The sequence below is a fragment of the Colossoma macropomum genome, unplaced genomic scaffold, assembly GCF_904425465.1.
Source record: "Colossoma macropomum unplaced genomic scaffold, Colossoma_macropomum, whole genome shotgun sequence".
Lineage (NCBI taxonomy): Eukaryota > Metazoa > Chordata > Actinopteri > Characiformes > Serrasalmidae > Colossoma > Colossoma macropomum.
The window spans coordinates 37,027,634-37,054,428 of NW_023494791.1; the positions used below are offsets into that span (position 1 = coordinate 37,027,634).

At 38.7% G+C, this 26,795-nt stretch overlaps 1 protein-coding gene across 1 annotated transcript in view; it reads left to right on the forward strand.

Moving 5' to 3' along the window:
- The window catches only part of LOC118811086 (probable E3 ubiquitin-protein ligase HERC4), a 43,913-nt gene that overhangs the window by 1,443 nt on the left and 15,675 nt on the right, over positions 1 to 26,795 (forward strand). Inside the window, exons 2-27 of the mRNA XM_036575295.1 lie at positions 364 to 514; positions 1,915 to 1,997; positions 3,100 to 3,327; positions 4,785 to 4,876; positions 6,313 to 6,440; positions 7,122 to 7,273; positions 7,461 to 7,516; positions 8,259 to 8,359; positions 8,446 to 8,505; positions 8,587 to 8,695; positions 9,851 to 10,031; positions 11,367 to 11,518; positions 12,954 to 13,085; positions 13,324 to 13,422; positions 13,680 to 13,850; positions 16,657 to 16,797; positions 16,908 to 17,074; positions 17,260 to 17,326; positions 17,449 to 17,519; positions 18,308 to 18,491; positions 18,594 to 18,696; positions 20,908 to 21,114; positions 23,512 to 23,790; positions 24,255 to 24,366; positions 25,083 to 25,159; positions 25,917 to 26,138. Of these exons, the coding sequence (XP_036431188.1) occupies positions 364 to 514; positions 1,915 to 1,997; positions 3,100 to 3,327; positions 4,785 to 4,876; positions 6,313 to 6,440; positions 7,122 to 7,273; positions 7,461 to 7,516; positions 8,259 to 8,359; positions 8,446 to 8,505; positions 8,587 to 8,695; positions 9,851 to 10,031; positions 11,367 to 11,518; positions 12,954 to 13,085; positions 13,324 to 13,422; positions 13,680 to 13,850; positions 16,657 to 16,797; positions 16,908 to 17,074; positions 17,260 to 17,326; positions 17,449 to 17,519; positions 18,308 to 18,491; positions 18,594 to 18,696; positions 20,908 to 21,114; positions 23,512 to 23,790; positions 24,255 to 24,366; positions 25,083 to 25,159; positions 25,917 to 26,138 (3,525 nt within the window). The remainder of the gene's footprint in view (positions 1 to 363; positions 515 to 1,914; positions 1,998 to 3,099; positions 3,328 to 4,784; positions 4,877 to 6,312; positions 6,441 to 7,121; positions 7,274 to 7,460; positions 7,517 to 8,258; positions 8,360 to 8,445; positions 8,506 to 8,586; positions 8,696 to 9,850; positions 10,032 to 11,366; positions 11,519 to 12,953; positions 13,086 to 13,323; positions 13,423 to 13,679; positions 13,851 to 16,656; positions 16,798 to 16,907; positions 17,075 to 17,259; positions 17,327 to 17,448; positions 17,520 to 18,307; positions 18,492 to 18,593; positions 18,697 to 20,907; positions 21,115 to 23,511; positions 23,791 to 24,254; positions 24,367 to 25,082; positions 25,160 to 25,916; positions 26,139 to 26,795) is intronic.

Genomic DNA, 26,795 nt, shown 5'->3' on the forward strand with positions numbered 1-26,795 from the left:
CCTCTGTCCTCTTTCTCCTCTCTTTCTGTCTTTGTCCCCCTCTCTCTCTCTCTCTCTATAATCTTTTTCTCTCTGTTCTCTCTCTAATGTCTCTACACTCTCTCTCTCTCTTCCCCCTTTTTCGCTCTTTGTCTCTCCACATCTCTCTCCCCATCTGTTTCTTTCTTATCTCTTTCTTTCTCCCTCTTGTGTCTTCTCTCTCTTCCTCCTCTTGGTCTCTCTGCCCCCAACTCTCTCTGTGTCATTCCCCCCTCTCTCTTTCTCTTTTTGTGTCTCTCTCTCCCCTTCCTCTTTCTCTCTTCTCTCACTCTCTCTCTCTCTCTCTCTCTCTCTCTCTCTCTCTCTCTCTCTCTCTCTCTGTAGTGATTGAAGGTCTGGGGGGAGTAGCCTCTGTGGCCTGTGGTCAGGAGCACAGTTTGGCCTTGTGTGACTCGGGTCAGGTGTTCTCCTGGGGAGGAGGTGGAGAAGGTCAGCTGGGCGTCAGCAGTCCGGTGGCAAAATCTACTAAACCAGGGTAAAGACAGACTACAGCAATGAGCATTAAAGTAGCTGAATTCAGTAATTAGAATGGGGGTTGGATACTTATTGACAGTGTAAGTACAGAAAGCTGTAACTGGAGCGTTTGAAGGTTTAGTGAAAATGAACCTTAACTGTGAGTCACAGGTACAGTGTAGATACGTGACTGAGCATTGATGTATTCCAGCAGTAGCAGGATTAATGAAAGTACTTTAATTGTAGCGACTTCATGTACATTTCTATGTAAAACTCTGAGCACACTGGTTTTGTTGATTTTCTAAGTGAATATAAGTTAATAATCCTGTACAAGGAACTTAAATATGACATTTTTCTGCCATAGTTTAGTGCACAGTTTCTATTTACTTGCTGTGCTTAACATATTGGAAAAAAAAATATATATAAAGTATAGAATGTGCTATGACTTATGCACAGGAGACAATTTATGTTTGATTTTTTTCCCCAATATGTTAATTTCAGCAAATAATGAGTAATTATTCATTAAATTGTGCAGAAGTGTGTTTCCTTTAGAGGATGTGTTAACCTGTTTTCAGTTAGAACATCAACAAAACATGTAATTTGACCAGAGGGGCACAAACGTCTGAACACGACTAAAACTTGTTTGTGATTTCAGTAAGGTGGGCAATGTAATGATCTTCTAGGCAAACTGTGGATATCGTCAATACTTAAAGAACATGTTCACGTATTGTGTATCGCAAAATGTTTCTAATGTCAGTAATGTTTTTGCCCACACTTACTAGAGGCTGTACTGTGTAATCCTCTACTCTCGCCTGGCAGGCAGTTCTGTAAGGCCATAGACACTCTGGCTCTCAGGGGGTGATGTCCTAGCCTTCACAGTACAGTATCTCAGGAGATGACCCTGAGCCCTTAGCGTAACTCCCTTTGAAAGATTAGAAAAGTTTGAATGCCTCTTCTCTTTCTCAGAGTCTGATTCTTGCTTTCACCGTGTAAAAAACATCCTTTCTGGAGCTCCAGAAAGAGTGACAAAAGGTGTAGATGCTATTCTGAAACTATGAAAAGTTACACTCATTCCTTCATATAGACAGCAGGGAAAACATTAGGAGCGTAGAGCAGGGGTGCACAACTCCAGTCCTGGAGGGCCAGTGTCCAGCGTAGCTTGGAGGTTTCCCTACTCAAACACACCCACTAAAACTGACAATTAACAGATAAGTGCAATCAGGTGTGTTTGAACAGGTAAATCACCAAACTGTGCTGGACACCGGCCCTCCAGGACCGAAGTTGTGCACCCCTGGTGTAGAGAGATAAAAGGAGGACCTACATGAAAATGAACCAGTGGTGTAAATTCTTTATTTTTTGCCATATTATTTATGTTATTATTCCTTTTTTCCTTATCTTTCCTAACATATCTGCTTTTTCCAGACCTGTTCATGTACCATCGCCTTTACCAATACCAGTAGTACAGATTGCTTGTGGAAATTTCCATTCTCTGGCCCTAACCAAAGGTAAGTCTGGTTGTGGGACAACATAACCAATAACCTTCTTTAAAGAGGTTGTATCATAGAAAAAGAATTTTGATTGCTTTTTGGACATAAACGTTTTGTACTATATAAACATGCATCTTTGTATGTTTTTAGTGTCATTTGCAAAAGTATGGGTGCCTCTGGTCAAATTCTGTTGATTTTCTAAGTGAAAATACATTTGGCTTGTGCAGAACTTATGGCACATTGTATATTTTATATTTTATTCTTCCCAATAAACTCAACAGATAATAGAAAGTATGCAATACAACTTGCTGAAAAACACATTTGTTTAAGTTTCTTCCCTGAAAAGGAGGTGTTGATTTATTCTCACTTAAAAAGCAAAACATGCAATTTGACCAGGGGTGTTCAGACTTTTACAACTGTATATGATCAATAAAGATATATACAGATAAACAGTGGTGGTGTTTTAAAATGTACTCCTTACTCTCAACAAACAGCCTATTTTGAATTTATCATGGTTGTGATGTCACAACCATAGACACATTTATGTATGACTGTCAATTCAGCCTACAGCATTTTAGCCCCATCCGTTCATGTTGAACACTGCAGAGTTAAAAGAGTGGAAGATGTGAAGGAAAAAATGACTAAACATTGTACTGTTCCTGATTGTCGGGAAGTAAATGTATCACTGCAGCCTTTATAAAGATCCAGATATCATAAAAGGGTGGCAGAAGTTTATTGTTTCCTATGTCCCCAGGGATTTCAGTCTGATTTGTTTGTTCTGTACTTTCCAGCCTGGACTGCTTTTTGAATGAGGCAAAACAGAGCACAGCCAATCAGAACAGAGGACATTTAAATATATTAATATTAAAGGCACAGAAACAATAACAGTCTGTCTAATTCTAGGGGACAAAGATAAGTTGAAAATGGTCATCTAAAAATGAATTACAACTGGTTTTGTAGCATAAAAACCACACTAACTTTAGACTTTAGAAAAAAATAGATATAAAAACAGTAGAATATCATTACATCAAATGTAATAAAGGGTGTAATAAAGGTGTGATATGCCAGCATACATAGAATAAGCAACAATGATGAAAGAAACACAACTTTCTCTTTTAAGGAGGCGAGGTGTATGCTTGGGGCCAGAATAGCTATGGTCAGCTGGGTCTGGGGAAAGCTGTGGCCCTGCAGGCCATCCCTGCCCTGGTGCAAGCTCTCACTGGAGTGCCAGTCATTCAGATCTCTGCAGGAGGAGCCCACACTCTTGCCCTCACCAGCTCAGCACAAGTCTTCTGCTGTGGGGCAAACAGTGCTGGACAGCTGGGCCTCAAAAGGACTGATGATAAAGGTGCTGTGCTTTTGTTACATTCCACCTGATATAAATACAGAACATTGCACTCATTTTGGTAACTGCTTTACTTATTACATCACACACAGGGTGTGAACCAAGTAATTAGTCTGTTAGCAGCTGTCGGAAGGATCTTTGCAGACCCATTTGCCTATTTGTCTGTGTTTTTGCAAAACTTAGGTCCAGTCCCATTTATTAATTTTACCATTTTTACCCCTAAACCCCTGTTTTCGAGAGTCACCTTGCCCTTTGGAACTGAGTTTCAAGGGGGAGTGTATGAACTATTTCTCTATGAAATGGGACCCTCAAATAAAAAAGAACATCACTTCATTAACAGGCTACTAGTGGTGCTCTGTAGGCGACGCTGCCAGTCTACAGTGACAGCAAAGAAGGGTAAAGTTCAGCAACCTCATCATATGCCTTCAAAGAGGGGGCAATTATTTATTATCACCCACCTCTAATTCTTCAGTGATATGAAGCTGAAGTCGCTATTCGCCAGCTTCTTGTTCAGATTTTCTCGTTCCAATTTAAATGGATCAGCAGTTCTGATGCCTGAGGCGCCAGAATGAAACTGTTGCACCATTTAAGGTGGAACGGGAAATTTAGCTAGCTAGCTAGCTCCCGAGGCATTAGCATACTACAAGCGATTTTTTTAGGCTTGTTATGAAGAAAAGGACCATAATACATTGAAACGACATTAAACTAAGATAATAAAGTGATTATTGTATTTTTTCATGTTGAAAATTCTCACATTTGTGGGTTTCTTTGGTCGCTTGCACAGCCATCTTGCTGGTATTTCTCATTTTCTCATAATACTCTGTTGGAGTGAGCCTCTGAAAAACCTCCGTTTAGAGGGCCATGTAGCCCTAACACTTCACCCTACCCCTCTATCTCAACTAAAATTGGTACACCCTACGCCTAGACATGAACACGCAAAACAAAGGGGTTGGGATAAGTGGAAGGGGTAAGGGGTGAAATGGGATTGGGCCTTAGGAGAGAAATACAGCACTTTCCCAGAGCTGTTAACAGGACTAATTACTCTGTTCCTGCATGGTCCCTGTAGAAATAGTGCAAAATGTTTAGTTTATCTAATCAGACTTTCATTAAATTATTTCAAGTGCTGCTGATGGAATTTAACAAATCTATACAATGACTGGAGTGCAGTAGGAATCAAAATGGTGTTCTTCCAACTGTGTTCTTCTAAACAACATATTAAAAACTTTAAAGCAATGAATTCTTGTTAGATTTTGCTGTATTTGTGTTTCTTCATACTGAATCTAATGGTGATGAGCTGGGATGACCCAGTTGCTAACAATTGCAAATCATATTTTGACAACCAACTGGGTGCTATTAGCTTTTATCCATCAGTCACATTAGCACATTTGTACAGCTTTTATTTTTTAATATTTTCTTTTAAGTCTTCTAACATAGCGTTTTTTGTTTTTTTTTTGTGCTAGGCCGCTTTACAATCTGTGCTATTCCTGCTTTGAGGTCCTTGCCCATCGCTTCCATCAGCTGTGGAGCAGCACACACTGCTGTCCTCACTAAGGTACTGTTTTACTCCTCGTTCATCTCGTTTCAGTCTTTTTACTGATGTAGCAAAACAGAATTGTGAAGTACACAAAGCAATATTCAAAAAACTCTCCTTATATTTACATATTAAGCAGATGCCTATATTTGTGTGGTAGATAAAAATGTTCAAAACGTATTTCATCCTCATATAGTTAACAAATGCTTTTATAAAGGAACAACAGTGGCAGGTAAATCTAACTTTAGGAGTCTCTAATCAGTGACTGTTACTGGCATATTATAGTGGTGGTTCTGATTATTGGTTCTGCTCTGCTCCTGTGTAAAGGGCAAGCATGTTAGCCATGGCGCTGTCTGACCGTTTCAATGAAAAGCCCCATTCACTAGAATCCTTGCCACCCGTTTCAGTATTGGTTTTAACAGCCCTAAGAGTCGTTCCAGTGCTTTATCAGCTCAAATGAGGTGTGTTAGATGAGCCCTCAGTGGGCTGAGGGAACACATCTTAGCCAGAAATCATTGTGGTCTGACGTATTTCCCTTTTCAAACCAAAATGGCAGATTCATAATCTTCATATTCTGATTCATAACATTCAATCTGCTAGGCTTTTCATTGCAGACTACATCATCTGTTGTACATGACTGCTAATACAACTTCATTTACTCTGCTAGCTTGCTAGTTAGCATGCTAAGGGCCACATGGCCAACAAAAACAAGAAGAAAGGCGGTGCATGACAGCTCTAAGTTTATAGCCAGAAAAAGCAGTTATTCCCAAATTTTAAATACATAATGTTCAAACTTTTTGTTGTTAAAATGTTTTATATTGCAAAGTTTGCATGGATAGCGGATTAGCTCGCTGAGGCTAACCTGCTGAGTGCTCTTCCCCTCCTTCCACTATGCTGTGAATAGCTACTTGTGTAAAGTAAGTGTGGCACATATCTGAGTGGTGAGTTGAAGCGGGTGAGCGCATGTTTAAAAAGGTATTGAAGGAAACGGTGCTCTCTTGTGGATTAGGACTAAAGTAATCCAGGTTGTTGGTCTTAATCAATGGACTTGATAAAACATGTTCAAAATATTAGTAATTCAGTTAAATTATTGATCATTGGGCCTCTGTGTATCAATACCGTTTTTAAATCCAAAATATTGCAATATTATACTGGATCGATTTTTTTTGTCCCACCCCTAGAGGGCATGGAAGAAAGGTGCTAAATGATCTGATATTTTGTCAGTGCTAGCCTTTAAAATGAAACAACACCTTCCTTTAGTGTCTTCTCAATTTTAATATAGTTATACACTTATACAATAATATACACTTAATAAGTGCTGTATACTAAATATAATACACTGTACAGCTTTTGTGTATGTTCCACACATTTTTTGTACTTTGTTGTAGTTTTCACATGTATACATTCTACATCACCCCCTCATCATACAGTTCCTGAAAACGTGTTATTCTATTTAGGGTGGAGAGGTTTATACCTTTGGAGATGGAACACATGGTCAGCTTGGACACAACTCTACTAGTAGGGAGCTTCTGCCTAGGAAGGTGGAAGGTATTGATGGACAAGCTAAGCAAGTAACCTGTGGAAGGTAATCACCTACTGATGTATGTATAAAATGTATGAAGTATTTTTCTCTTTAAAAATTTAACACAATGGAGTGATGCACTGAGACCTGGACAACAGAGGGTAAACACATTCTGTGTGTATTAAGTGTGAGTTCACAGCAAAAAAAAAATGTATATATATGTATAATATATATATATATATATATATGCCCTGTGATAGACTGGTGTCCAGGGTGTATCCTGCCTTCCGCCCAAGGAAAGCTGGGATAGGCTCTAGCACCCCACCGCGACCTAGAAGGATAAGCGGTTTAGATGATGTATATAACAAATTTATTTATATATATATATATATATATATATATATATGTATATATATAGGTTAAAATAAATCAAAACAATAGATAAAATAAATAAATGCAAAAAAAGCATTTTGTCAGTTGTAAGCTTGAGTAAAAGGGAATGTCTTAAGTTGTTGTTTAAAAATGTCCACCGAGCCTCTCTAATACTTTTTGGTACACTGTTTGGGTGCATAGTAGACAAAGGCTGCTTTCCCAAATTTGTTTTGGGGGACTATTACACTTCTGAGTAAAGGGTTTATTAGAGAGGACATTACTTGGTGATCTGTGTGCAGTTTGATCTGTGTAGCCTCTTATATTCTCTTAGTCAAATCTAACTAATTGATTAATCAATCTGTACTGTTACAGCCATCACACTCTGGTTCTGATGCCGTCGGGTGTCCTCTTTGCATTTGGGCAAGGGGTCAATGGTCAGCTGGGCAACGGCAGCACAGAGAACAGCCTGAGACCTGTAAGACTGGAGGGATCCTGGAACAGTTCAGGGGCGGAGAGACAGAGAGGTACAGGAGCTCTCCATCCCCTCAGCATTAATATACAGTTGTTTACAAAAGTTTGGTACATTTTAGATTTGATGTTTTTTTTTGTTCATTTTGTTAAACTCAGCAGACAAACAGTATTGTGCACTAAATTTGTTAAAATACTTTTAAAGAAAACAATAATCATTTCTTATCTTTGAATTAAAATTAGAAGTGAGGATCTCCTCAGGCTGGAATTCCAACTTCCTTTTCTTTCCCCCTCCCAAGGTAAATATATGCTTCAGAAATGCTTAAAGGGGAACTCCATCAATTTTGCAAAATGAATTAATCATTTAATGGTTTAGATGTAAACAAAGTCATTCAGATTAGTTCGGTGTGAAATGTGCCTTTCTAGAGAAATTTACAGAGTCAAAATTGTTCATCATTGTAGTACTAGGAACCAGACATCATTATGTCTGCACTACAAATATCACCATTTTATCTGCTATCCCAAATGGCCAGTGAACTTACATGTGTCTTAAGTTTTTATATGTCATGCTGATTATGGTAAAACAGTGCTGAATTGAAAAAAATACATTTTAGGCCAAAACTTTATAACAGAAGTGCTTTACTGTGCTTTGTACTGCTGCAATAGAAGAATTTCCCTCTGGGATTAATAAAGCATTCTATCTATCTATCAAAATACTCACAAAACAATGTCTCAGGTATCAAGCCATGCATTCATACTCATTTTGTATAATAACTTAATGAGATGTAGCTTTCAGTCATTAAACCCGCCGGATGTCTGGTTCCTAGTACTGTATTGGTGAACAATTCTCACTCTGTAAATTTCTTTGGAAAGGCGCATTTCACACCAAACCACTCTAAATGATTTTGTTCACATCTAAACCATTGAATTATTAAGTAATTTTGGAAAATCGGTGGAGTTCCCCTTTAAAACAGCTATATTGTAAACACTCAAACATGATTTAATGATGAAAATAAAATGACACTTTTTCTTTTTGTGAAGAAATCTGTTCTTGGTGAGCCGATTGGAAAACTAGACGACGCCCGAGTGCAGAGATGGGTTTCGGTGTTAGAGAGAGACAGATACACTGAGGAAGCTAAAAGGTAGGACGAATCTGGAATCTTGCTTCTAGCTTTCAAATGGACCAGCAGATCTAACCAAACTGGGGAACATGTCTGATTTTTCACAGGGAGGTGGGCTTGACTTTTTCTACAAGTTCAAGTCTTGTCGCTTGTTTCATGAAGGACAAGTAAGTCTGTCCACCTGAACATTTTGGAAGTTTTGTTACTTGTGTCGTCTTTATTTTCACCAAATATTTCTCTGCCTGTAGTGGAGCTGTTCGAAGGAATTCTCCAGGCACTATAGCGGTTGATTTGGATGCTGCCAGTCAGACCTTTGACAAGATCCTGAAGATTCCTTGGATCAAGAAGGCAGTTGAGGTATAAAACATGCACAAGTAAAGTGTATGAAAATCTACATCTTATCTAGTGTTATTATAGAAATCGTCAGATTTTTTACTGTGAAATGTATAAAAAGTTCTTGTATATAGGCAGTTATTGATCATGCGTGATTTTCTAAAACACTGGAGTAGAATGACCATCATGAGATGGTAACGGAAGTGAAGATGGCATTAGTGAGTGTCTTAACACATTAGGTCAGGGGTGTCAAACTCAACCAGTAAAAGAGCCATTTTAAAAAATCTCATCAAATCCATGGGCCAGAGGAAAATCTTTTCTCTGACATCTTTTCTTTGCTGCAAGTTTGTTCATTCTGAGCTGCTGAGCTGACATTAGGTGTTTATGTTGGTTGAACTGCAGCTAAAACACAGCTAGTGTGTTTGGTGATATGACTAGTGTGGAATTGCGCAGAATTGTGTAGAACTGAGGTCTAACCTCTGTCCCATAGACTGTTATTGGGGTGGGAAATTTGGAGCACATTGCGTTGCAGTGCTTGCTGGGGACTGAAGTGCAGCACTTTGTGAAACAGGCTAATATTAATAGAAAAAACAACTTTTGCAGGCCAGATGGGATTGTGTGATGGGCCTGATCTGGCCCGCGAGCCTGGTGTTTGACACATGGGCATTAGGTGGTCAGGACCTGCAGATATGTCCAGGCTTCCATTCCTCACTTAATAGCTATAACTTACAAATAACTCCAGTTTGCATTGTTTTCTATGTATTTATGGGACAACAGAATGTAGATGGTAAGAAGGCTGGGAATCTAAGGGGTTAAAGAAATTGTTCAGCAAAAAATAATATTCAAGCAACCTCCCCCATAACACAAACACAGTCATTCAACCAGGACATGTTTGGTTTATAATGTTTTCTTTTTTAGTTTTGCACTAGAGTTATAAGGCTGATGTAAATAACAAGTAATGGAAATTTTTCTCACCCAAAATATTTTAGGTGACATAGCCCTGCTCCAAATGTGGCTGGTTGACTATGTTTGGGGTAGAGGGTGAAACTGATTTTTGCTGAATCATTCCTTTAATCCCAAATACGTTTGCGCAGCTGGGGACAAATTAGTAACAGTTCTACTTATATGTTAACTGTGGTGCCATAATATTTTGTGTTACATACTGTAATTTTGCTCCAGGTTAACATCCATCCGCTTGTGCACAACCTTTGGCTTGCTGCACCGGTGATGAAGTGCCCAGAGATCTTCCTGCTTCTACCCACCTGCTCTATTCTTCACGAAGACCGGAATGTCATTGAACTGGTGCTGCCATTAGCAGTAGCCATAACAGCGCTTAATGATTCTGCCATGAAAACCTTGAGTAAGATCAGATGGACATTACGAAACACACATTCTGGCTATCATCTTTTAAATATATACACTACTGATCAAAAGTTTGGAATTTCTTGTCGTATTAATCATTTTCTAAATTTATATTCAATATATATGTTTTGTTGATGTTTTGTTTTTCTAAGCCACATATCCTTCCAGCTCCTGGGGAAATGATGAAAAATATAGTGTAATTATCTACAGCCATATGCAAGAAGGTTATTCTATTTATTTCTTTTTAAGAAACATATTTGACATATTGGAAAAAAAACTAACTACAAAATGTGCCTCAGCCTTTGCACAGGGCACATTTTATTTTATTTTTTTAATATTTACAATTCAGCAAATAGATAGTAATTGTGTATTAATTGTGCAGAAGTGTGTGGAGGATGTGTTTACTTCTTTTCACTTAGAAAATCAACAAAACATGTAATTTGCGACCAAACAACTTTATTTAGAAAAACTTTTGCCTCCGCTTTTGGTCACCACTTTTGAAGCGAGAGGCATTCTGATATTAACTTTATTTTAACTTCATTCTCAATGTTTTACAGCTTTGTCAGCAATTAAAAAAATCTACAGCTCTGTGCATCATTCTGTAATCATCTACAAAGTCTTATTATTTCAGGTTTTAGCTTTCTAAGAAGATGAAACCTGTGAAGTTTCAGGGCTAGAAAATTAGAGCATTGATTCCAAACCTTTAATTGGTAGTGCACATGTGCATACGCCTCTGTTAATAATGATAACGAGACAAATGTATAAACACTCACTGTCCACTTTATTACATACATCTAACTTACTGCTCAAAATTATGCATAGACACAGAACAAAGAATCAGTGCTACTTGTAGTGTTGTCACATAGGTGGACTTTATGGCCCAGAGGCCCTTAACAAGTATCTGGGAAAGGGAATTCCATCAGTTTTTCAAAGTTTCCACATAATTAAATGGTTAAGATGTAAATAGAGTCATTCAGGGTGGTCTGATGTGAAACATTGTGGAGAAAATATACCTGGCATAATTGTTCACAGTGTTCATTGCTAATTGGTTTAGCAATGAACAGCTTTATCTGGCATTTTTAGGTTTGAAAAGGAAAGTTCTGGTGTCGACACTTGTATTCACTTAATCCCTAAACTTCTGAGTGTTCATCTAAAAAAGTTCATTTTGAACAATAAATTAATGTAACACCCCTTAAGATGACATCAGGGACTCCCCCAAGGGGAAACAGCAGGGCCAAAAGGACAAGAGCATGTTAAATCCAGTATTAAAACAAGCTGTAAGTTACAGTGATTGAGTGTATGTTTTAATGTTTAATGGTTATTGTCTCTGCAGAGGATTACTGGTCCTCCATGGAAGCCCCTATGATGTCCAAGCATATTTGCATGTGGAAATGTGCACTTGCCTTCCTCCTGAAGGCCAATGTGTGGTTATCATTTATCCCAGGAGTGAAAGCTGTGCTGGAAGTCCTCAAGTATCTATACAAGGTCAGTGTGTCCCGTTATTATTAGCATCTTTCAAATCGTCATTCATTGTAACTTAACAGCAGAAGGAGAAAGCGTTCTTAATTTCCAATATAAGTTAATGTAACAATTTTATTCTAATAATTTTGAAACATTTCTTTTGGCCTGTTTATCATGGAATTCTGACATAGTTTGATTGGAAGCTGGCATTCTAAAATCATTTAAAAAATGAAAAACATTGCATGGCAGAACAGGATAAAGTGGTAACTGGTTGTACATGTCATGGAGGATGATGATCATCCCTCCACAAGCGGTCTGACCTCACTGTGATCATTTTTCCCATTTTGGTGCACATGTATGTCCATCTGTTTCTCTGCATACTTTGTTAGCCCCCTTTTACCTTGTTCTTCAGTGGTCAGGACCCCCATGGACCCTCACAGAGCAGGTACTATTTGGGTGGTGGATCATTCTCAGCACTGCAGTAACATTGACGTGGTGGTGGTGCATTAGTGTGTGTTGCACTGGTCTGAGTGGATCAGACACAGCAGTGCTGCTGGAGTTTTTCAACAGTGTCCACTCACTGTCCAATCTATTAGACACTCCTACCTTATCAGTCCACCTTGTAGATGTAAAGTCAGAGATGATAGCTCATCTGCTGCTGCACAGTTTGTGTTGGTCATCCTCTAGTCCTTCATCAGTGGTCACAGGATGCTGTTGGCTGGATATTTTTGGTTGGTGGACTATTCTCAGTCCAGCAGTGACACTGAGGTGTTTAAAAACTCCAGCAGCACTGCTGTGTCTGATCCACTCAGAGCAGCACAACACACACTAACACACCACCACCACGTCAGTGTTACTGCAGTGCTGAGAATGATCCACCACCCAAATAGTACCTGCTCTGTGAGGGTCCATGGGGGTCCTGACCACTGAAGAACAGGGTAAAAGGGGGCTAAAAAAGTATGCAGAGAAACAGATGGACTACAGTCTGTAATAGTAGAACTACAAAGTGCACCTATATAGTAAGTGGAGCTGATAAAATGGACAATGAGCGTAGAAACAAGGAGGTGGTCATAACGTTATGCCTGATCAGTGTAAAGGGCTATGATGTATCCGATGTCATTTTAACTTGCATAATATTGTATAGGGCTGCACACTTCGAACATAAAATGCAAAGCTGTTGGATATCGTGAAGATGATCCTAGAAACAATAAATTATGATTAAAATAGAGCGTCTGTGACTGAATGCGCAATGTGTGTTGCTTAAACAATAAGTATGGTTTATCATGCAGCCCTAGTATTGTATTTGATCTACATGGTCCTACACATTTGATGAAATTGATAAAAAAAATTGATAAAAGCCTTTGGTTCTAGCTTTAATAGTTTGGATACTACAAACTACTACAACTACTTGGAAACTACAGTAGTAGATGAAGACTGATTTCATGTATTCGTTTCAAAGAGCAACAAAAGGGTGGCGAGATCCAGGAAAGTTCCCCTCAATGAGTTCTACATAGAGGAGATCGGCATGTCACCTCTGTTACTCCAACAGGATGTTACGCTGTGGCGGCAGCTTAAATGGGGGCAGGTTCAGGTAAGGCACGATCAGATTGAACAAAAATTAATTTTACGATACAAAGCACCTCATGGACCTGGCTTGTCACTCACTCACTCACTCACTCACTCACTCATGTTTAGCAGGCTGAAAAGTCCTCATAAGAGGACAGTCAAAAATGCTTCATAAGCGCAGAGTTTCACATTAATGACCATGTCCTTGTTTTATAACCTTATTTATGTCTTATACTCCTCATATATTTATTTATGTTTGAGAGGAAGTGGATGCTCTGCCACCTGTTTTCTGCCGTTACCCGTTTCTTCTGGATCTGCAGAGCAAGATAAACATTTTTAACTACGATGCTGCCATAACAAAGGTATTCCTGTTGTTGTTATGCAGTTAATATTGTGCATTTGTTATCACACTCACTACAGAGAAGTAGACATTTGATGAGTTTAGGCATAATTTCATCAAATTTGAACAGTTTCTCAAAAGCACTGTAGTGTTCAAATCATCCTGACAACTGAACATTGATATATTTTATTTTGCCTGTAGGCCTAACATAAGATAATCTATGTGCTGCATGCCTTTTTGAAAGCCCTTTGAAAAATAACAGAACTACATGTGTTTCAGATGACCCACTCCTTCATTCATGGCCAAGTGTCGGCTGGGCTGCTTCAGGATTTGTACACACAGGCCCCGACGCCTGTCATCCTGCTTAGACTGAGACGCACTGCTCTGCTGGAGGACGCGTTCCGACAGCTCTCCTATGCTGACCATGACAACTTCAAAAAGGAGCTATTGGTGGGCACTCCTTTCTCAATCCATCTAACGAGATTAAAGCAGTATTTCCCTGATGAATGCTAATACAGGTGTCTGTTATCACAAGTGCATCCAGGAACATGAGGTCTGTTCATTATTAGCAAAGCTAGAATTTTGGTGACAGTTAGTGTTTTCATTAGCCAAGAAAATGTGGAACTGGTGGTTGATGTAGCATAGTGCCTTACAAAAACAGTATACAATATACTATAAAATTCACTTTATTAAGTAAACTCAAGTAAATTTCAAGTATGTTTCCCAAGTATACTTTATGTAATAAGTTCACTAATATCAATGTACTGCTAATATACTCATAAGTGTACCATTTCAGTATTTCTCTGGACTACATTGGCCCACCTTTTAGATTTTGAAAGTATCATTTAAGTTTTCTTTAGGTGTGAGAGTAGTTAACTTTGAGTACACATCTAGTTTACATGTAAGATTTATTTTGTACCTCAACTATACTGTGAACTATACTAAAAGTGAACTTTCAGGTATACTCTTTACTAGATATATATCTCTAGCCCACTTTTTGGCTCATGAAAATACACTTTTAAGTATGCTCTCAGTACATTACTAGTGGAATCCCTTAAAATCTCAGACTTATTACATACTAAGATGAATACTCAGTAACTACAAGGACTCCAATGCAAACTGGCTATTCTCAGGTTATAGAAGTGTGTAGTAAAACTTTGGGCTCGCTGATGGGCCCTGGCAGTTTAAAAGATAGTAGTTTTTATACTGCAAGTATACTTGTAAGTTTTCTTTATAATATTTATAGTTTACTATTTATATATTATTTTTGCACTTTAAATATGCTACTAGATTTCTACTTAGGTATTATTTTTATACTTGAAATATACCTTTAACTATACTTTGAGTAGATTTGAAGTTAACTAATAAGAACACTGCCAGTGGACTACAAACTTCATTTTCTTTATAAATTAAATTTTTCAAACAAATTAAATTTGGCTTTTAATGCCAAAACATAAGAACATAACATCTCAAACTGACATTTTAGGTCAGTATTAAACAAAACAAACACACAGTATGAACTAGGGGTTGCATGACTTTAAATTTGCATGACTTTAAATTTGACGATTTTGTAAAGTTGACAGGTATGTCGAGTCGACATTGACTAATCACTGATGAAGCATGAATAAAACCACAGGAGAAGGGAACGCTTTGCAACAAGCAAATTAAAAAATATGTGAAGCCAACCTGGACAGGCCAGTCGACTGTGAAGTGCCTTTTTCAGAGAGCCTGGGATTGCATTGCTTGCCCTCAGGGAATCGAAGGTACAAACGCCAGAATCTGGCAACTTTGTGTCCGACTTAGGTGCACCCTACGCAGCCTTGCCGAGACACTTGCCCACGGTGGAGGTCCAGCAAGCCCGAGAAATTGAGAGCACGGTAACTCGGCGGAAAAAAGAGTAACTTACTTCGGACTTTACAGGATTGTAGGACCTTATGCCCCCTCTCCAATGACACGTGACTTTATATTGTAGTCTTTGGAATTCTGGAGATAACAATGTTCAATATCCGATTCTGAAGCACTTTAGACCTGCAGAGAAATGTTAGAATGAAGCCAAACTCCACAGGGTAATAGAGCATGACATGCCCTGGAGTGCATTGTTAGCCATCAGGAAACCGGAGATACGGACCCTGAAATCACCAGGCTCCTCACCTGTCGTCTTCTCTGGGGTGTCCATGTTGTTGGTGTCATACTCACATGATCAGGGACTAGTGGACATTAAGCAGTAAAGTCAACTACTAGACTAGTCTGTGCAACCTCTACAATGAACACAGTCTTTAGTGAAAGTTGATACTAGAATTTGTGTCATGCAGCCTCTCCGAAATCAGTCCCACAAACAGGTTGTACTTCTCTACAATTTACATAAAAGATCATGTTCAGCTCCACCCATGTACTGTTTACTCTAAACTATTCCACCCCAAACTACCAGCCAAGTATACTTAAAACTTTATGTAGAAGGTGAGAAAACTTAGTTATGCTTTTCTTAAGTATATCTCAATCGAAAGATTAAGTACAAGTGAAGGCCAAATGTACTTAGACTTTTCTGTATACTTGTCAGTATAAGCACAGTATACTATAATAGTATAATTTTATTTAGTATATCTCTGAGAAGTACATACAAGTAACTGTGTTTTGTAAGGGGTGGCTAATATCACTGCCCTCCATGCAGCAGAGTAAAGAGTGTATAAACAATATTTTATGTAAAAGACTGTCAGAAAAGTTAAGAGATACTTTTGTGGTTAATAGCAGTTAGAAGACCTCCAGTGAGAACTGTGGTAAGGTGGACTTGTTAACTAGGCCTGTCAAAATGATTAGATAATCGCTTAATCGCTGTTATTTGAGATGATTGCAATTATTTAAGCTGACTGCTTAAATACATGTAAGACATTAGATTTCAGGCCGCAAATAAAATGAATTGGGTATATACAACTAAAACGAAGCAGTAAATTCATTCACTGAAACATCATGCAGGTATGAAAACAAAACTATATATATTTGTGTGATTATGTGGGCACAGCAGTGTGCAGGCAGTATCGAATGGACAGTGCAGCCAGTGTTGGCTACTAAGAAAACATAGCTAGCAAGTAAGGTGGCTAATCGGCCAATTTGGCCACTTCAGGCTTGTATTTTTAATATTTGCAAACAACCGGAAAAGATGAATGTAATCATTAGTTGCTGTTATTTATATGACAGTTAATTGTCAGCTAAAATGTAATGATCATAATAGCCCCAGCTGTAACTTCCATGCTCCTTGTAGGTGGAATTTGTTGAAGATTCCAAACAGACAGCTGTCAACAAAAGAGATTTCTTCCTCCACGCCTTCAATGAGCTTTTAGCTCCGGAGTCAGAGATGTTCATGTACAACGACACCCAAACAATGATTTGGTTCCCATCCCAGGTACAAAGTCCAGTATTCCATAATTAAAGCACAGTTTGTTCCGAATCCTCAGTAATGGCCGTTGGTAAGCGGATGCATGACTGATGACTCACTCTGAATCTCTCTTCCAGCCCAAGGTGGAATCAAAGCAGTACTTTCTGTTAGGGATCCTCTGTGGCCTAGCACTGAATAACAGCAACATAGTGCACATGCCCTTCCCTCTGGCCATGTTTAAGAAGCTGGTTAACGTGAAGCCCACCCTGGATGACATGATTGAGTTCAGGCCTACAGTTGGAAAGTAAGAGAATCAAACTTTACTATGAAATCATTACTTGTTGCATTTGACGTTGCATTTGAACTTTTTATGCGTGTCTAAAAGGGTTGAAACACTAAGTGGAAATATCTGATGGTGATATTGTAGATTTTATTGCAGTCAGTGGGAAGTTAGTGGACTGGCTTCATCTCTCTGGTTGTGTTTTTCAGGAGTTTGAGATGTCTTCTGTACGACTACACTGATGATGTCATTGAGAATATGGACACCACCTTCTGTGTATGAGACATTTCAGTCAACTTAATTAAAAGGGCAGTCTAACCAACCGATATTTATAGACTTCTGTATGATGTATCTAGTAATGTATAAATAAACCTGACGTATTTTCCTCTGGATTGCAGGTGCACTGGGAGGGAGTCAATGTAGAGCTGGATCCTCAGGAAAAAGGAAAACCTGTGACAAGTGCTAATAAGTAAGAAGCAGTGGCACATTTACATCACGTGTTTCTTTTCATTAGTATATAAATAACTTTTATATAACTAAATGATGTATTAATAACCAGCCGAGACATGTTCATTGTCCAAATTTTGCTACTTTATTAGTGATGAGGCAATGAGGCTAACATTGCAAACAAACACTAGGAGTCAATAGTCACCCAAATCTTTTCTGTAAATACAAACTGAACTTCTCTCAACACACTCACACCTCAACCAGGTGTTCATTAAGGTTGTGCATGATCTGAAGCATATATTTTTGAATAGGAACAACAAAAAAAGGGAATATAATCTAGATTCTGTAGAGAGAGGTGGAATTTGGCACGTTTGTTTTTCAAAATCGATGCCTGCATTGTTCAGCTGCACAGTGAAGTTTTGTAGCTCACAGTTTGTCACAAACCACATTGACAAGGCTGCACCACCATAATGAAGACCAGGATGTGAATTCAGCATGTTGAAAGAGGTTTTGGGGATGTATTTATGGAAAACAGTTAGGTGACTACTGACTTCGAGTGTTTGTTAGCAACATTAGCCTCCCAGCTACAGCACTAAACTAAAAAAGCATTTGTACAGAAATCTGGGGTAAGTGGAAAATTGTGTGCATTTGATTTTTCCCCTAACTATTGCTTTAATGTACTGTATATCTGGTCAACTTCAGTGTTGTGTTCAGAAACTGACCAGTGATGAACGGCATAGAGGTTTACTGGCAAATTGTTCATCAACAGGTGGGCTACAGTTTCCTTTGCCTTTGTGTTTATTTCAACAGAAAGGAGTTTGTGGATGCCTATGTGGATTACGCCATGAACAAGTCAGTGGAGCGAGTATTTGAGGAGTTCAGGAGGGGTTTCTACAAAGTGTGTGACCGAGACGTGGTGGAGTTCTTCCAACCAGAGGAGCTGAGAGGAGTGATGGTGGGCACAGAAGAGTATGACTGGGATGTTTTCCGACAGGTCAGAAATACTTACATGGTCTCCTTTGATTTGTTTATACAATACAATATATAGGAGCATGTTATGGTAGCACACTCAGTGTGAAACTATTGTTGAATTTAGAACACGGTTTATGACGGACAGTTCCACGTGAGACACCCCACTATTGTCACCTTTTGGGAGGTGTTTGAGGAGCTGACAGATGAACAGAAGAAAGCCTTTCTCTGTGAGTCCACCTATTTGGTCTTTTAGTGTTTGAGTAGCTCTGTATTGCAGTCATCATCGGCATCATAAGCATAAATTGTGAGTATATGGACTATCAATGTGTACACTATGTGTCCAAAAGTATCCAGACATCACTTCTCATTAGTGAATTGACTTGTGGCTGAATGCAATCAAATCTTCCAAGCAATGTTCCAACAAGCAATGAAACAATGTATCCAAAAAGCAATGACTTATTTCTCTCCTATACAAAATATACACAGAAAAAATAATGAGTTTGCTTGATTGAAATGTATACATAATGTCTGCATCAAATCAATGGTTTGGCAAAAAATCAAATGGACACAATTCTTAATTCCCTTAGATGTAATGAATTAGCCAAGACTTATTTGATGTCGAAATTTTACTTCTTTACTTTAGCACTAGATCTACAATGCTAATGCTGATAACACTAGCAGTCAATAGTCACCCAAATCTTTTCCCATAAATACACCCCTAAAACTCCTTCCAATCTGCTCAAACTGCATCTAGATCTTCATTAAGGTTGCACAGACTTGTCGATGTGATTTAGGGCACAGTATGACTTACTGTGAGCTACAAAAATGAATAAAACTTCACCATCTAGCTGAACCCTCTGTGAAGCCACTTTAGACAATATCTTAGCCATGTTTCTGAGGTGCCCTGCCCATCGTATGCACGAACATCACGCAGGTATTTGGGCTACACAGAGTTCACGATTTCTATTGTTTTATTTTGTCAGTAAATGGTCTTGACTTTCAAACTGAAGATGTATGTTTATACATACAAACAAGAGAAATTGTGAATGGCAGCTCTTCTACTGCCCTGTTGTGGCTCCACAGCAGAATTAGATTTTTAGGTAAAAATAATCCTCTTTTGCACTAAGATAAAGCTCTGCTAATCATTCTAACACAGTTTAACAATAAATGGTCTTAAACACTGTAGTGAAAGTAGCCTATAACTGCTAATTCGCCAACCTTTAACTCTGTTGGCATGCAGACTGCTGATCACCACAGCATCACAAGAGAGAGAGAGATTTAAGGCGAACATCGATAATTTGGAGCCAAACTGACTTATCTGCATTTATAATCACTCCAGCTGGTTTCCTGATACGTTTAATCTGCAACAAGAAACTGTAAAACACTAAAAAGAGGCTGAAGTCAGCTTCTAGTTCAAATTTTCCAGTTCCATCTTAAATGGTGCAGCAGTAACATTCTGCCGCCTCAGACACCATTTAAGGTGGAATGGCAAAAAAGTTAGAAGAAGAAGCTGACGAATAAAAAGCTGACCTTAGGCTCGCAAAAAGTCGAAAATTGAAAGACATTTTACAAGAAATTATTCTGCTTTTCCTGGTGGAGATGCGACAGCTGAGCTAAAGCTTGAAGCAGAGCAAAGTAAGTCTGCGTTTTCGTTTATATTTGTACTAGTACATACTGAGACATATTTACAGCCAAGATAGTAAAATGGACATAAAAAGTTGTGGCTCCCAGGGTGGTTTGATTTTTGTTGAAAGGACAAAATGGCTTTTCTTAACGTTTGGGTTGCCGACCCCTGGGCTATGCAGTGACGTTGTGTGCATTTTTATAGTTTAAAGTAAGTCATATGGTGCCCTAAACCATATCAACTAGTCTGTGATCATTTGCTAGCAATACTAGTCTCATAGCTTTAGTGCTAAAGAAGCAAAATTATGTCATTTCAATTTTTTCCCGAACCATTCCGTTAATACATCAACACAATTTTGTCCTTAGGTTTACCTACTTAATTTTAATTAATTAAGTTACCCTTTATTAATCCACAATGGGTAAATTCACCTCTGCATTTAACCCATCTGTGCAGTGAAACACCCACACACACGCTAGTGAACGCTCACACACTAGGGGGCAGTGAGCACACTTGCCCAGAGCGGTGGGCAGCCCTATCCACGGCGCCCATGGAGCAGCTGGGGGTTAGGTGCCTTGCTCAAGGGCACTTCAGTCATGTCCTGTCAGCTCAGGGGATCGAACTGTCCACCTTCCGGTCATAAGGCTGGTTCCCTGACCTCCAGTCTTGGGCCATTCACATGGAAATCATGTGCACACACTCAATCTGCTTTTTCAGTGTATTGAAAAGCACCTAAATGACTTACCTGATCTTCTAGGTTGATTCTTCAAAGCCCTTTCAAACACGCTCAATTCTTTTCTTTGTTTCCTTTTCTCAGTGTTTTTGACGGGCTGTGATCGTGTACCCATCCTTGGAATGGAGCAGGTTAAAATGGTTGTGTCTGTCCTGCCCAACTCCACCCAGGACCACCTGCCAGAGTCACTCACCTGTCACTGCATCCTCATGATCCCACAGTATAACAGCAAGCAGCGGCTGCAGTCCAAGCTTATTGAAGCCTTAAAGCACAACAGAGGCTTTTGGAGAGAATAGACAGGATTTGGATAAACAGAGTTGGATCAGTGCAGAAATAGATGTCTAGAAATGTTCTTACTGTTTTGTGCTGTTATAAAACGTTTCATTGCTTAACAGTCTGTGATTATTCTATCGGGCTGCTTGTTGGTGAATTTTAGATGTTTCATTATCTCTCTCACACTTTTTTGCTTGTCACAATCTCAAATATTTCATATATTGAAAGTATTAGCCCCTCAAAGGTCTGTATGTGAGTTCATATATATATATATATATATATATATATATATATATATATTACATATTGGTTTCATAGTTACCAAATAATTTACAATTGTTACTAAATACTAAATATTAAGATACTAACTGCTTAATAAAGCTGAATTTTAAAGGGGTACAAGTAATCAATGGGCACACTAAAATAACATAATAAACTGGCTCTTCTTTCCTGTCTGCACATTTTTTGTCTTAAGAATCTGTTTCTCACAACCTCACATTACAACATCACAGCCACAATGACTGGAGACAGTCATTTCACATTCTCTAATTCAAACCAAAACTGTGTAATGCTGAACGAAGAATTATTTTCGTTTCCACACAGCTGTGTTGTTTACACTCCACACTGCATGAGCTGCGATGAACAACATACACAGAAAATATCCTTAATGATGAATCAACACTTAGTGTTCATTTGTGCCCAGTAGGTCTTGAATAACACTGTAACAAATGCATTTCAGTCTAACACTGTAGGTGTTCATTCTATATTTTCAGTCCAGCATTGTAGGAGTTAATAAAACACTTCCAGTCTAACACTATAGAAGTTAATTCTATACTTTCAGTCTAACACTGTAGGTGTTAATTCTATACTTTCAGTCTAACACTGTAGGTGTTAATTCTATACTTTCAGTCTAACACTGTAGGTGTTAATTCTATACTTTCAGTCCAACACTGTAGGTGTTAATTCTATACTTCCAGTCCAACACTGTAGGTGTTAATTCTATACTTTCAGTCTAACACTGTAGGTGTTAATTCTGTACTTTCAGTCTAATACTGTAGGTGTTAATTCTATACTTTCAGTCTAATACTGTAGGTGTTAATTCTATACTTTCAGTCCAACACTGTAGCTGTTAATTCTATACTTTCAGTCCAACACTGTAGGTGTTTATTCTATACTTTCAGTCCAACACTGTAGGTGTTAATTCTGTACTTCCAGTCCAACACTGTAGGTGTTAATTCTATACTTTCAGTCTAACACTGTAGGTGTTAATTCTGTACTTTCAGTCTAATACTGTAGGTGTTAATTCTGTACTTTCAGTCTAACACTGTAGGTGTTAATTCTATACTTTCAGTCTAACACTGTAGGTGTTAATTCTATACTTTTAGTCCAACACTGTAGGTGTTAATTCTATACTTCCAGTCCAACACTGTAGGTGTTAATTCTATACTTTCAGTCTAACACTGTAGGTGTTAATTCTGTACTTCCAGTCCAACACTGTAGGTGTTAATTCTATACTTTCAGTCTAACACTGTAGGTGTTAATTCTGTACTTTCAGTCTAACTGTAGGTGTTAATTCTATACTTTCAGTCTAACTGTAGGTGTTAATTCAACACATTCAGTCTAACACTAAGTGTTAATTCTGTGCTTTCAGTCTAACACTGTATGTGTTCATTCAACAATTTCAGTCTGTCCTTGCTTCATATTTTATCTATAAAAAATGAATGTAAAAGATCCTGTTAGATGTTCATCTCAGCTGTAATTATACAAAATGTCATCACTTTTAAACCAATCAGAACAAGCTCAGTGGCTTTGTTCCTGATCATACTACATTTAATTGTTGGACATGAACCAGGAACTTTGGGTTTCTTAGATAAACTATGTAGGTGTTCAGTCAACACTAGCTGTTTATTCAGCACTTCTGGTGTTGCTGGTTCAGTGTCCATGATGTTCATGAAAGATTGTTAATTTAAAACTGAAGTTCATTATAGAATCGAGGTGTTTTAGTTCATCGCTGTAGCTGTTTACTCAGTAGTGTGTGTGTGTGTGTGTGTGTGTGTGTGTGTGTGTGTGTGTGTGTTTGGACTAGGTTTATGTCACGTTGCGGGGACCTTTTTTCCTTGTGGGGACCTACGTGGGGTACTCACCACGTAAATCATTAAATCTAAGGTGGGGGTAAGGTTTGGGTTAGGGTTAAGGTTAGGGTTAGGGTTAGGCTAGTAGTAGTTCTGTTTAAGGTTTGGGTACGTCTCCTGGAAACGAATGAAAGTCAATGTAATGTCCCCACAATTCACAGAAACAAACGCGCGTGTGTGTGTGTGTGGGTGTTGCTGCGTAAGAGCTGCTCACACTGTAACTCTCGGTTTCGTTTTCCAGTCAGCTCGCGCGCCTAAACGTCACAGCAGCAGCCCTAATAAGACGAGCCCGGCGCGCGAGCCTCAGAGCGCTGCAGACTCGATCTACAGAACTTTCACGCGGAGATGTTCTGCTACTGGGGAGATGATGTCAGAGCGGGCTTTGGGCTGGTCAAGCCTGACGGAGTGAAGAAGACCACTTCGGGTGTTTTCTTCTGTTCTCCAAAATCCAGAATCAAGCAGCTCGCGCCCGGGAAAGGGCTGGTGGGCTTCGTGCGCGGAGAGGGGAATGTGTCCGTCATCAGAGTGCCCCCTGCGGGCGGACTGCAGTGCGGCAGGCTGAGTATGTCTGAGGCACACACTTAAGAAAGTTGGCTATCCAAGGTTTTTTGGTAAAGGCGATGGTTCTATGTAGAACCCTGAATTCTGTATAGAACCATTTGCATGCTTAAATGTTCTTTGCAGTGTGAAATAGTCCTTCAGATTGATGGTGAATGTGTTGTATATGGTTCAATACAGAACCTTTTGAAAATGGTTCTACATAGCACCAAAAAGGGTTCTTCTGTTGTTACGAAGCTTGTAACTATACAAATACATTCAAACACACAACACATTCTAAATCAATATGAAGAACCATTTAAGCATGCAGATACTATATAGCATTCATGGATCTAAATAGAACCATTTCCTTTCCTAAAGAACCCTTGAAGAACCATCTTTTTAAAGTGCGCAGGACAGTGGAGTGGACATGGAGCACTGAGTGAATGAAGCTGAATCTCACTGTCAGCCTTTCTGTCTTTATCTCAGAGAATCTGGAGCTGAAAGACAAGATCAGACTGATGAGCTGCGGAGAAGCTCAAGCAGTTCTTCTCACATATGCAGGCAGAACGTTTTGGATGGACAAGTATAACCACTGCAGGTATGTCTGTGTTATAAAACTATTAATACTAATAAAACAAATGATATTAATACTACTGCTAATCATACACTCATAAAAAAGATGGTTCTTCAAGGGTTCTTTAGTAAAGACAGTGTTTCTATATATAACCATGAACTCAAAGAACTATTTGCATGCTTAAATGGTTCTCTGCATGGTCCTAAATAGAACTACATAGGACCATGCGCTCCATATAGAACCATTTCATGCTTAAATGGTTCTCTGCATGGTGAAATGCTTCTTCAGGGTCATGGTTCTATATACAACCTGTTTGAAAATGGTTCTAAATAGGTTCTGCTATTGTTACAATGTCAAGCTTGCAACAATAAAAGAATGCTTTTTGGTGCTAGAACCATTTTCAAAAAGGTTTTATATAGATCCATCAACCTTTAGAAGCATTTCACCATGCAGAGAACCATTTAAGCATGAAATGGTTCTATATAGAATGCATGGTCCTATGTAGTTCTATTTAGGACGGCCTTTACTAAAGAACCCCTGAAGAACCATCCTTTTTAAGTGGGTAATTATAGCAATAGTGTAATAGTATTTCATTAAAACAACTAGAATGATGAACCATTTATAGTCAAATGTAGAATAAAAGTGATTTTTTTTTAAACTATTGATGGGGTAAAAACATGTTTGTGTTCTTGTAATGATTAACATATATTAATATTCCAAATTATATATATGATTCACAGACCCGTCAAGGAGCTCTCCAGTTGGAATGTAATTCAGGTTGTTTGTGGCGACCAGCACTGCATGGCACTAACCCAGGGTATTTATATCATTGTTCTGATTAAATGTTAAGACTGCATTGCAGCTGAAAAGCTATTTAGCTTCAGATGCTGAGATGCTGAGATGCTGCTGAAGACTTAAGAGATTAAATAGTTCTGGCCTTGTTCTCTCACTAAACAAACATACACCTGGTTCAAAGCTCAGCAGCTGGTATTACAAAGATAACTTTACTTCGCTTGTCAGTGAGTTGATTGAGGCCTGTAGTGATAAAGCTAAGATAAGCACACTTCTAAATTCTACACTGTAAAAACTATCACAGTAAAATTTCCGTAAATGATTGGCTGCAAATGGTGTTACTTTCACAGTACCATATTAACAGTAAAAACAGTAAAATAGTAACTGTAAACTGTAACTTAACAGTCACTTAAACTGCTGTGATGTAGCTGTTATTCTGCTGTATACTTAAAGTAATTAGCTGTAATTGAAATACAGTAATATCCTGTATTTTTACATAACAACTGTAAAAGTAATGCAAATCAGTAGCCGGCAATTTACTGTAAATTTACATATGATACATTTGCTTATGGCAATACCAATAAACAATTAACATTTAAACACCAAAACCTGAATCATTAAAATAAAAAACACTTCAAATATGTTTTATTAAAATGTTTACACCTTTTTAACTGCCCTGTTCCATAATGCTGTGTGATACAGCAGTGTAACAGTGTACAAAGTAGTGTTTTCATGTTACATCATGTTTCATGTTAGTGTTTTCATGGTTTTTCTTCTCTCAGATGGTCAGCTGTTCACGTGGGGTCAGAACTCCAGTGGTCAGCTGGGTTTGGGGAAAGGTGAGCCCAGCTTTCTGTCTCCTCAGCCCCTCAAGTCTCTGTGTGGGATCCCGCTGGCCCAGATCAGTGCCGGGGGAGACCACAGCTTCGCCCTTTCTCTCTCTGGATCTGTGTTCGGATGGGGCAGGAACAGCGCTGGACAGCTGGGCCTGGGGGACACTGAGGGTGGGGCATGTCTTTTTCAGTTTTGTTTAAAACTAACTAAAAACTTTTAACTAAAACAAACGCACTGCTTTCGTTGATTCAGGTGAACATAAAGTGCGCATATTACGAAATTTTTTAATTAAGAAATTACGTATAAACACTTGAACCATATATTCATACATGGAAACTAAGCTGCAAAAACAGCCTGTTTTTTAATTCTTTGTTTCTGTGATGTCATACGGAGCCCTCCTGGTGACATCCCATATCAATAAAAATAATGCGTGGCCACGCCTTTTTAACACGTTTGAATCAGATTCTAAGACGTGGTAATGAGATAATTAAGTTGTGGCCACGACTTAGTAAGGCATGGGAATGAGATCATGCCTTACTAAGTCATGGCCACGCATTAGGATCTCGTTCCCATGCCTTACAAGGACGTGGCCACAACCTAATTATCTTGTTCCCATACCTTACTAAGTCGTGGACATGAATTATTTTTATTCATACAGAACGTCACCAGCGGGGCTCTGTAATGTCACAAGAACCAACTCATTTACATACATACATCCATTCAGCCTAGGCAGTTTAGCCCCGCCCACTCATATTAAAGTTGTATGGAGTGTTTCAGCTCTGAGTGCTGTTTAAATAAGACATACAGAGCAGCCAATCAGAACAGAG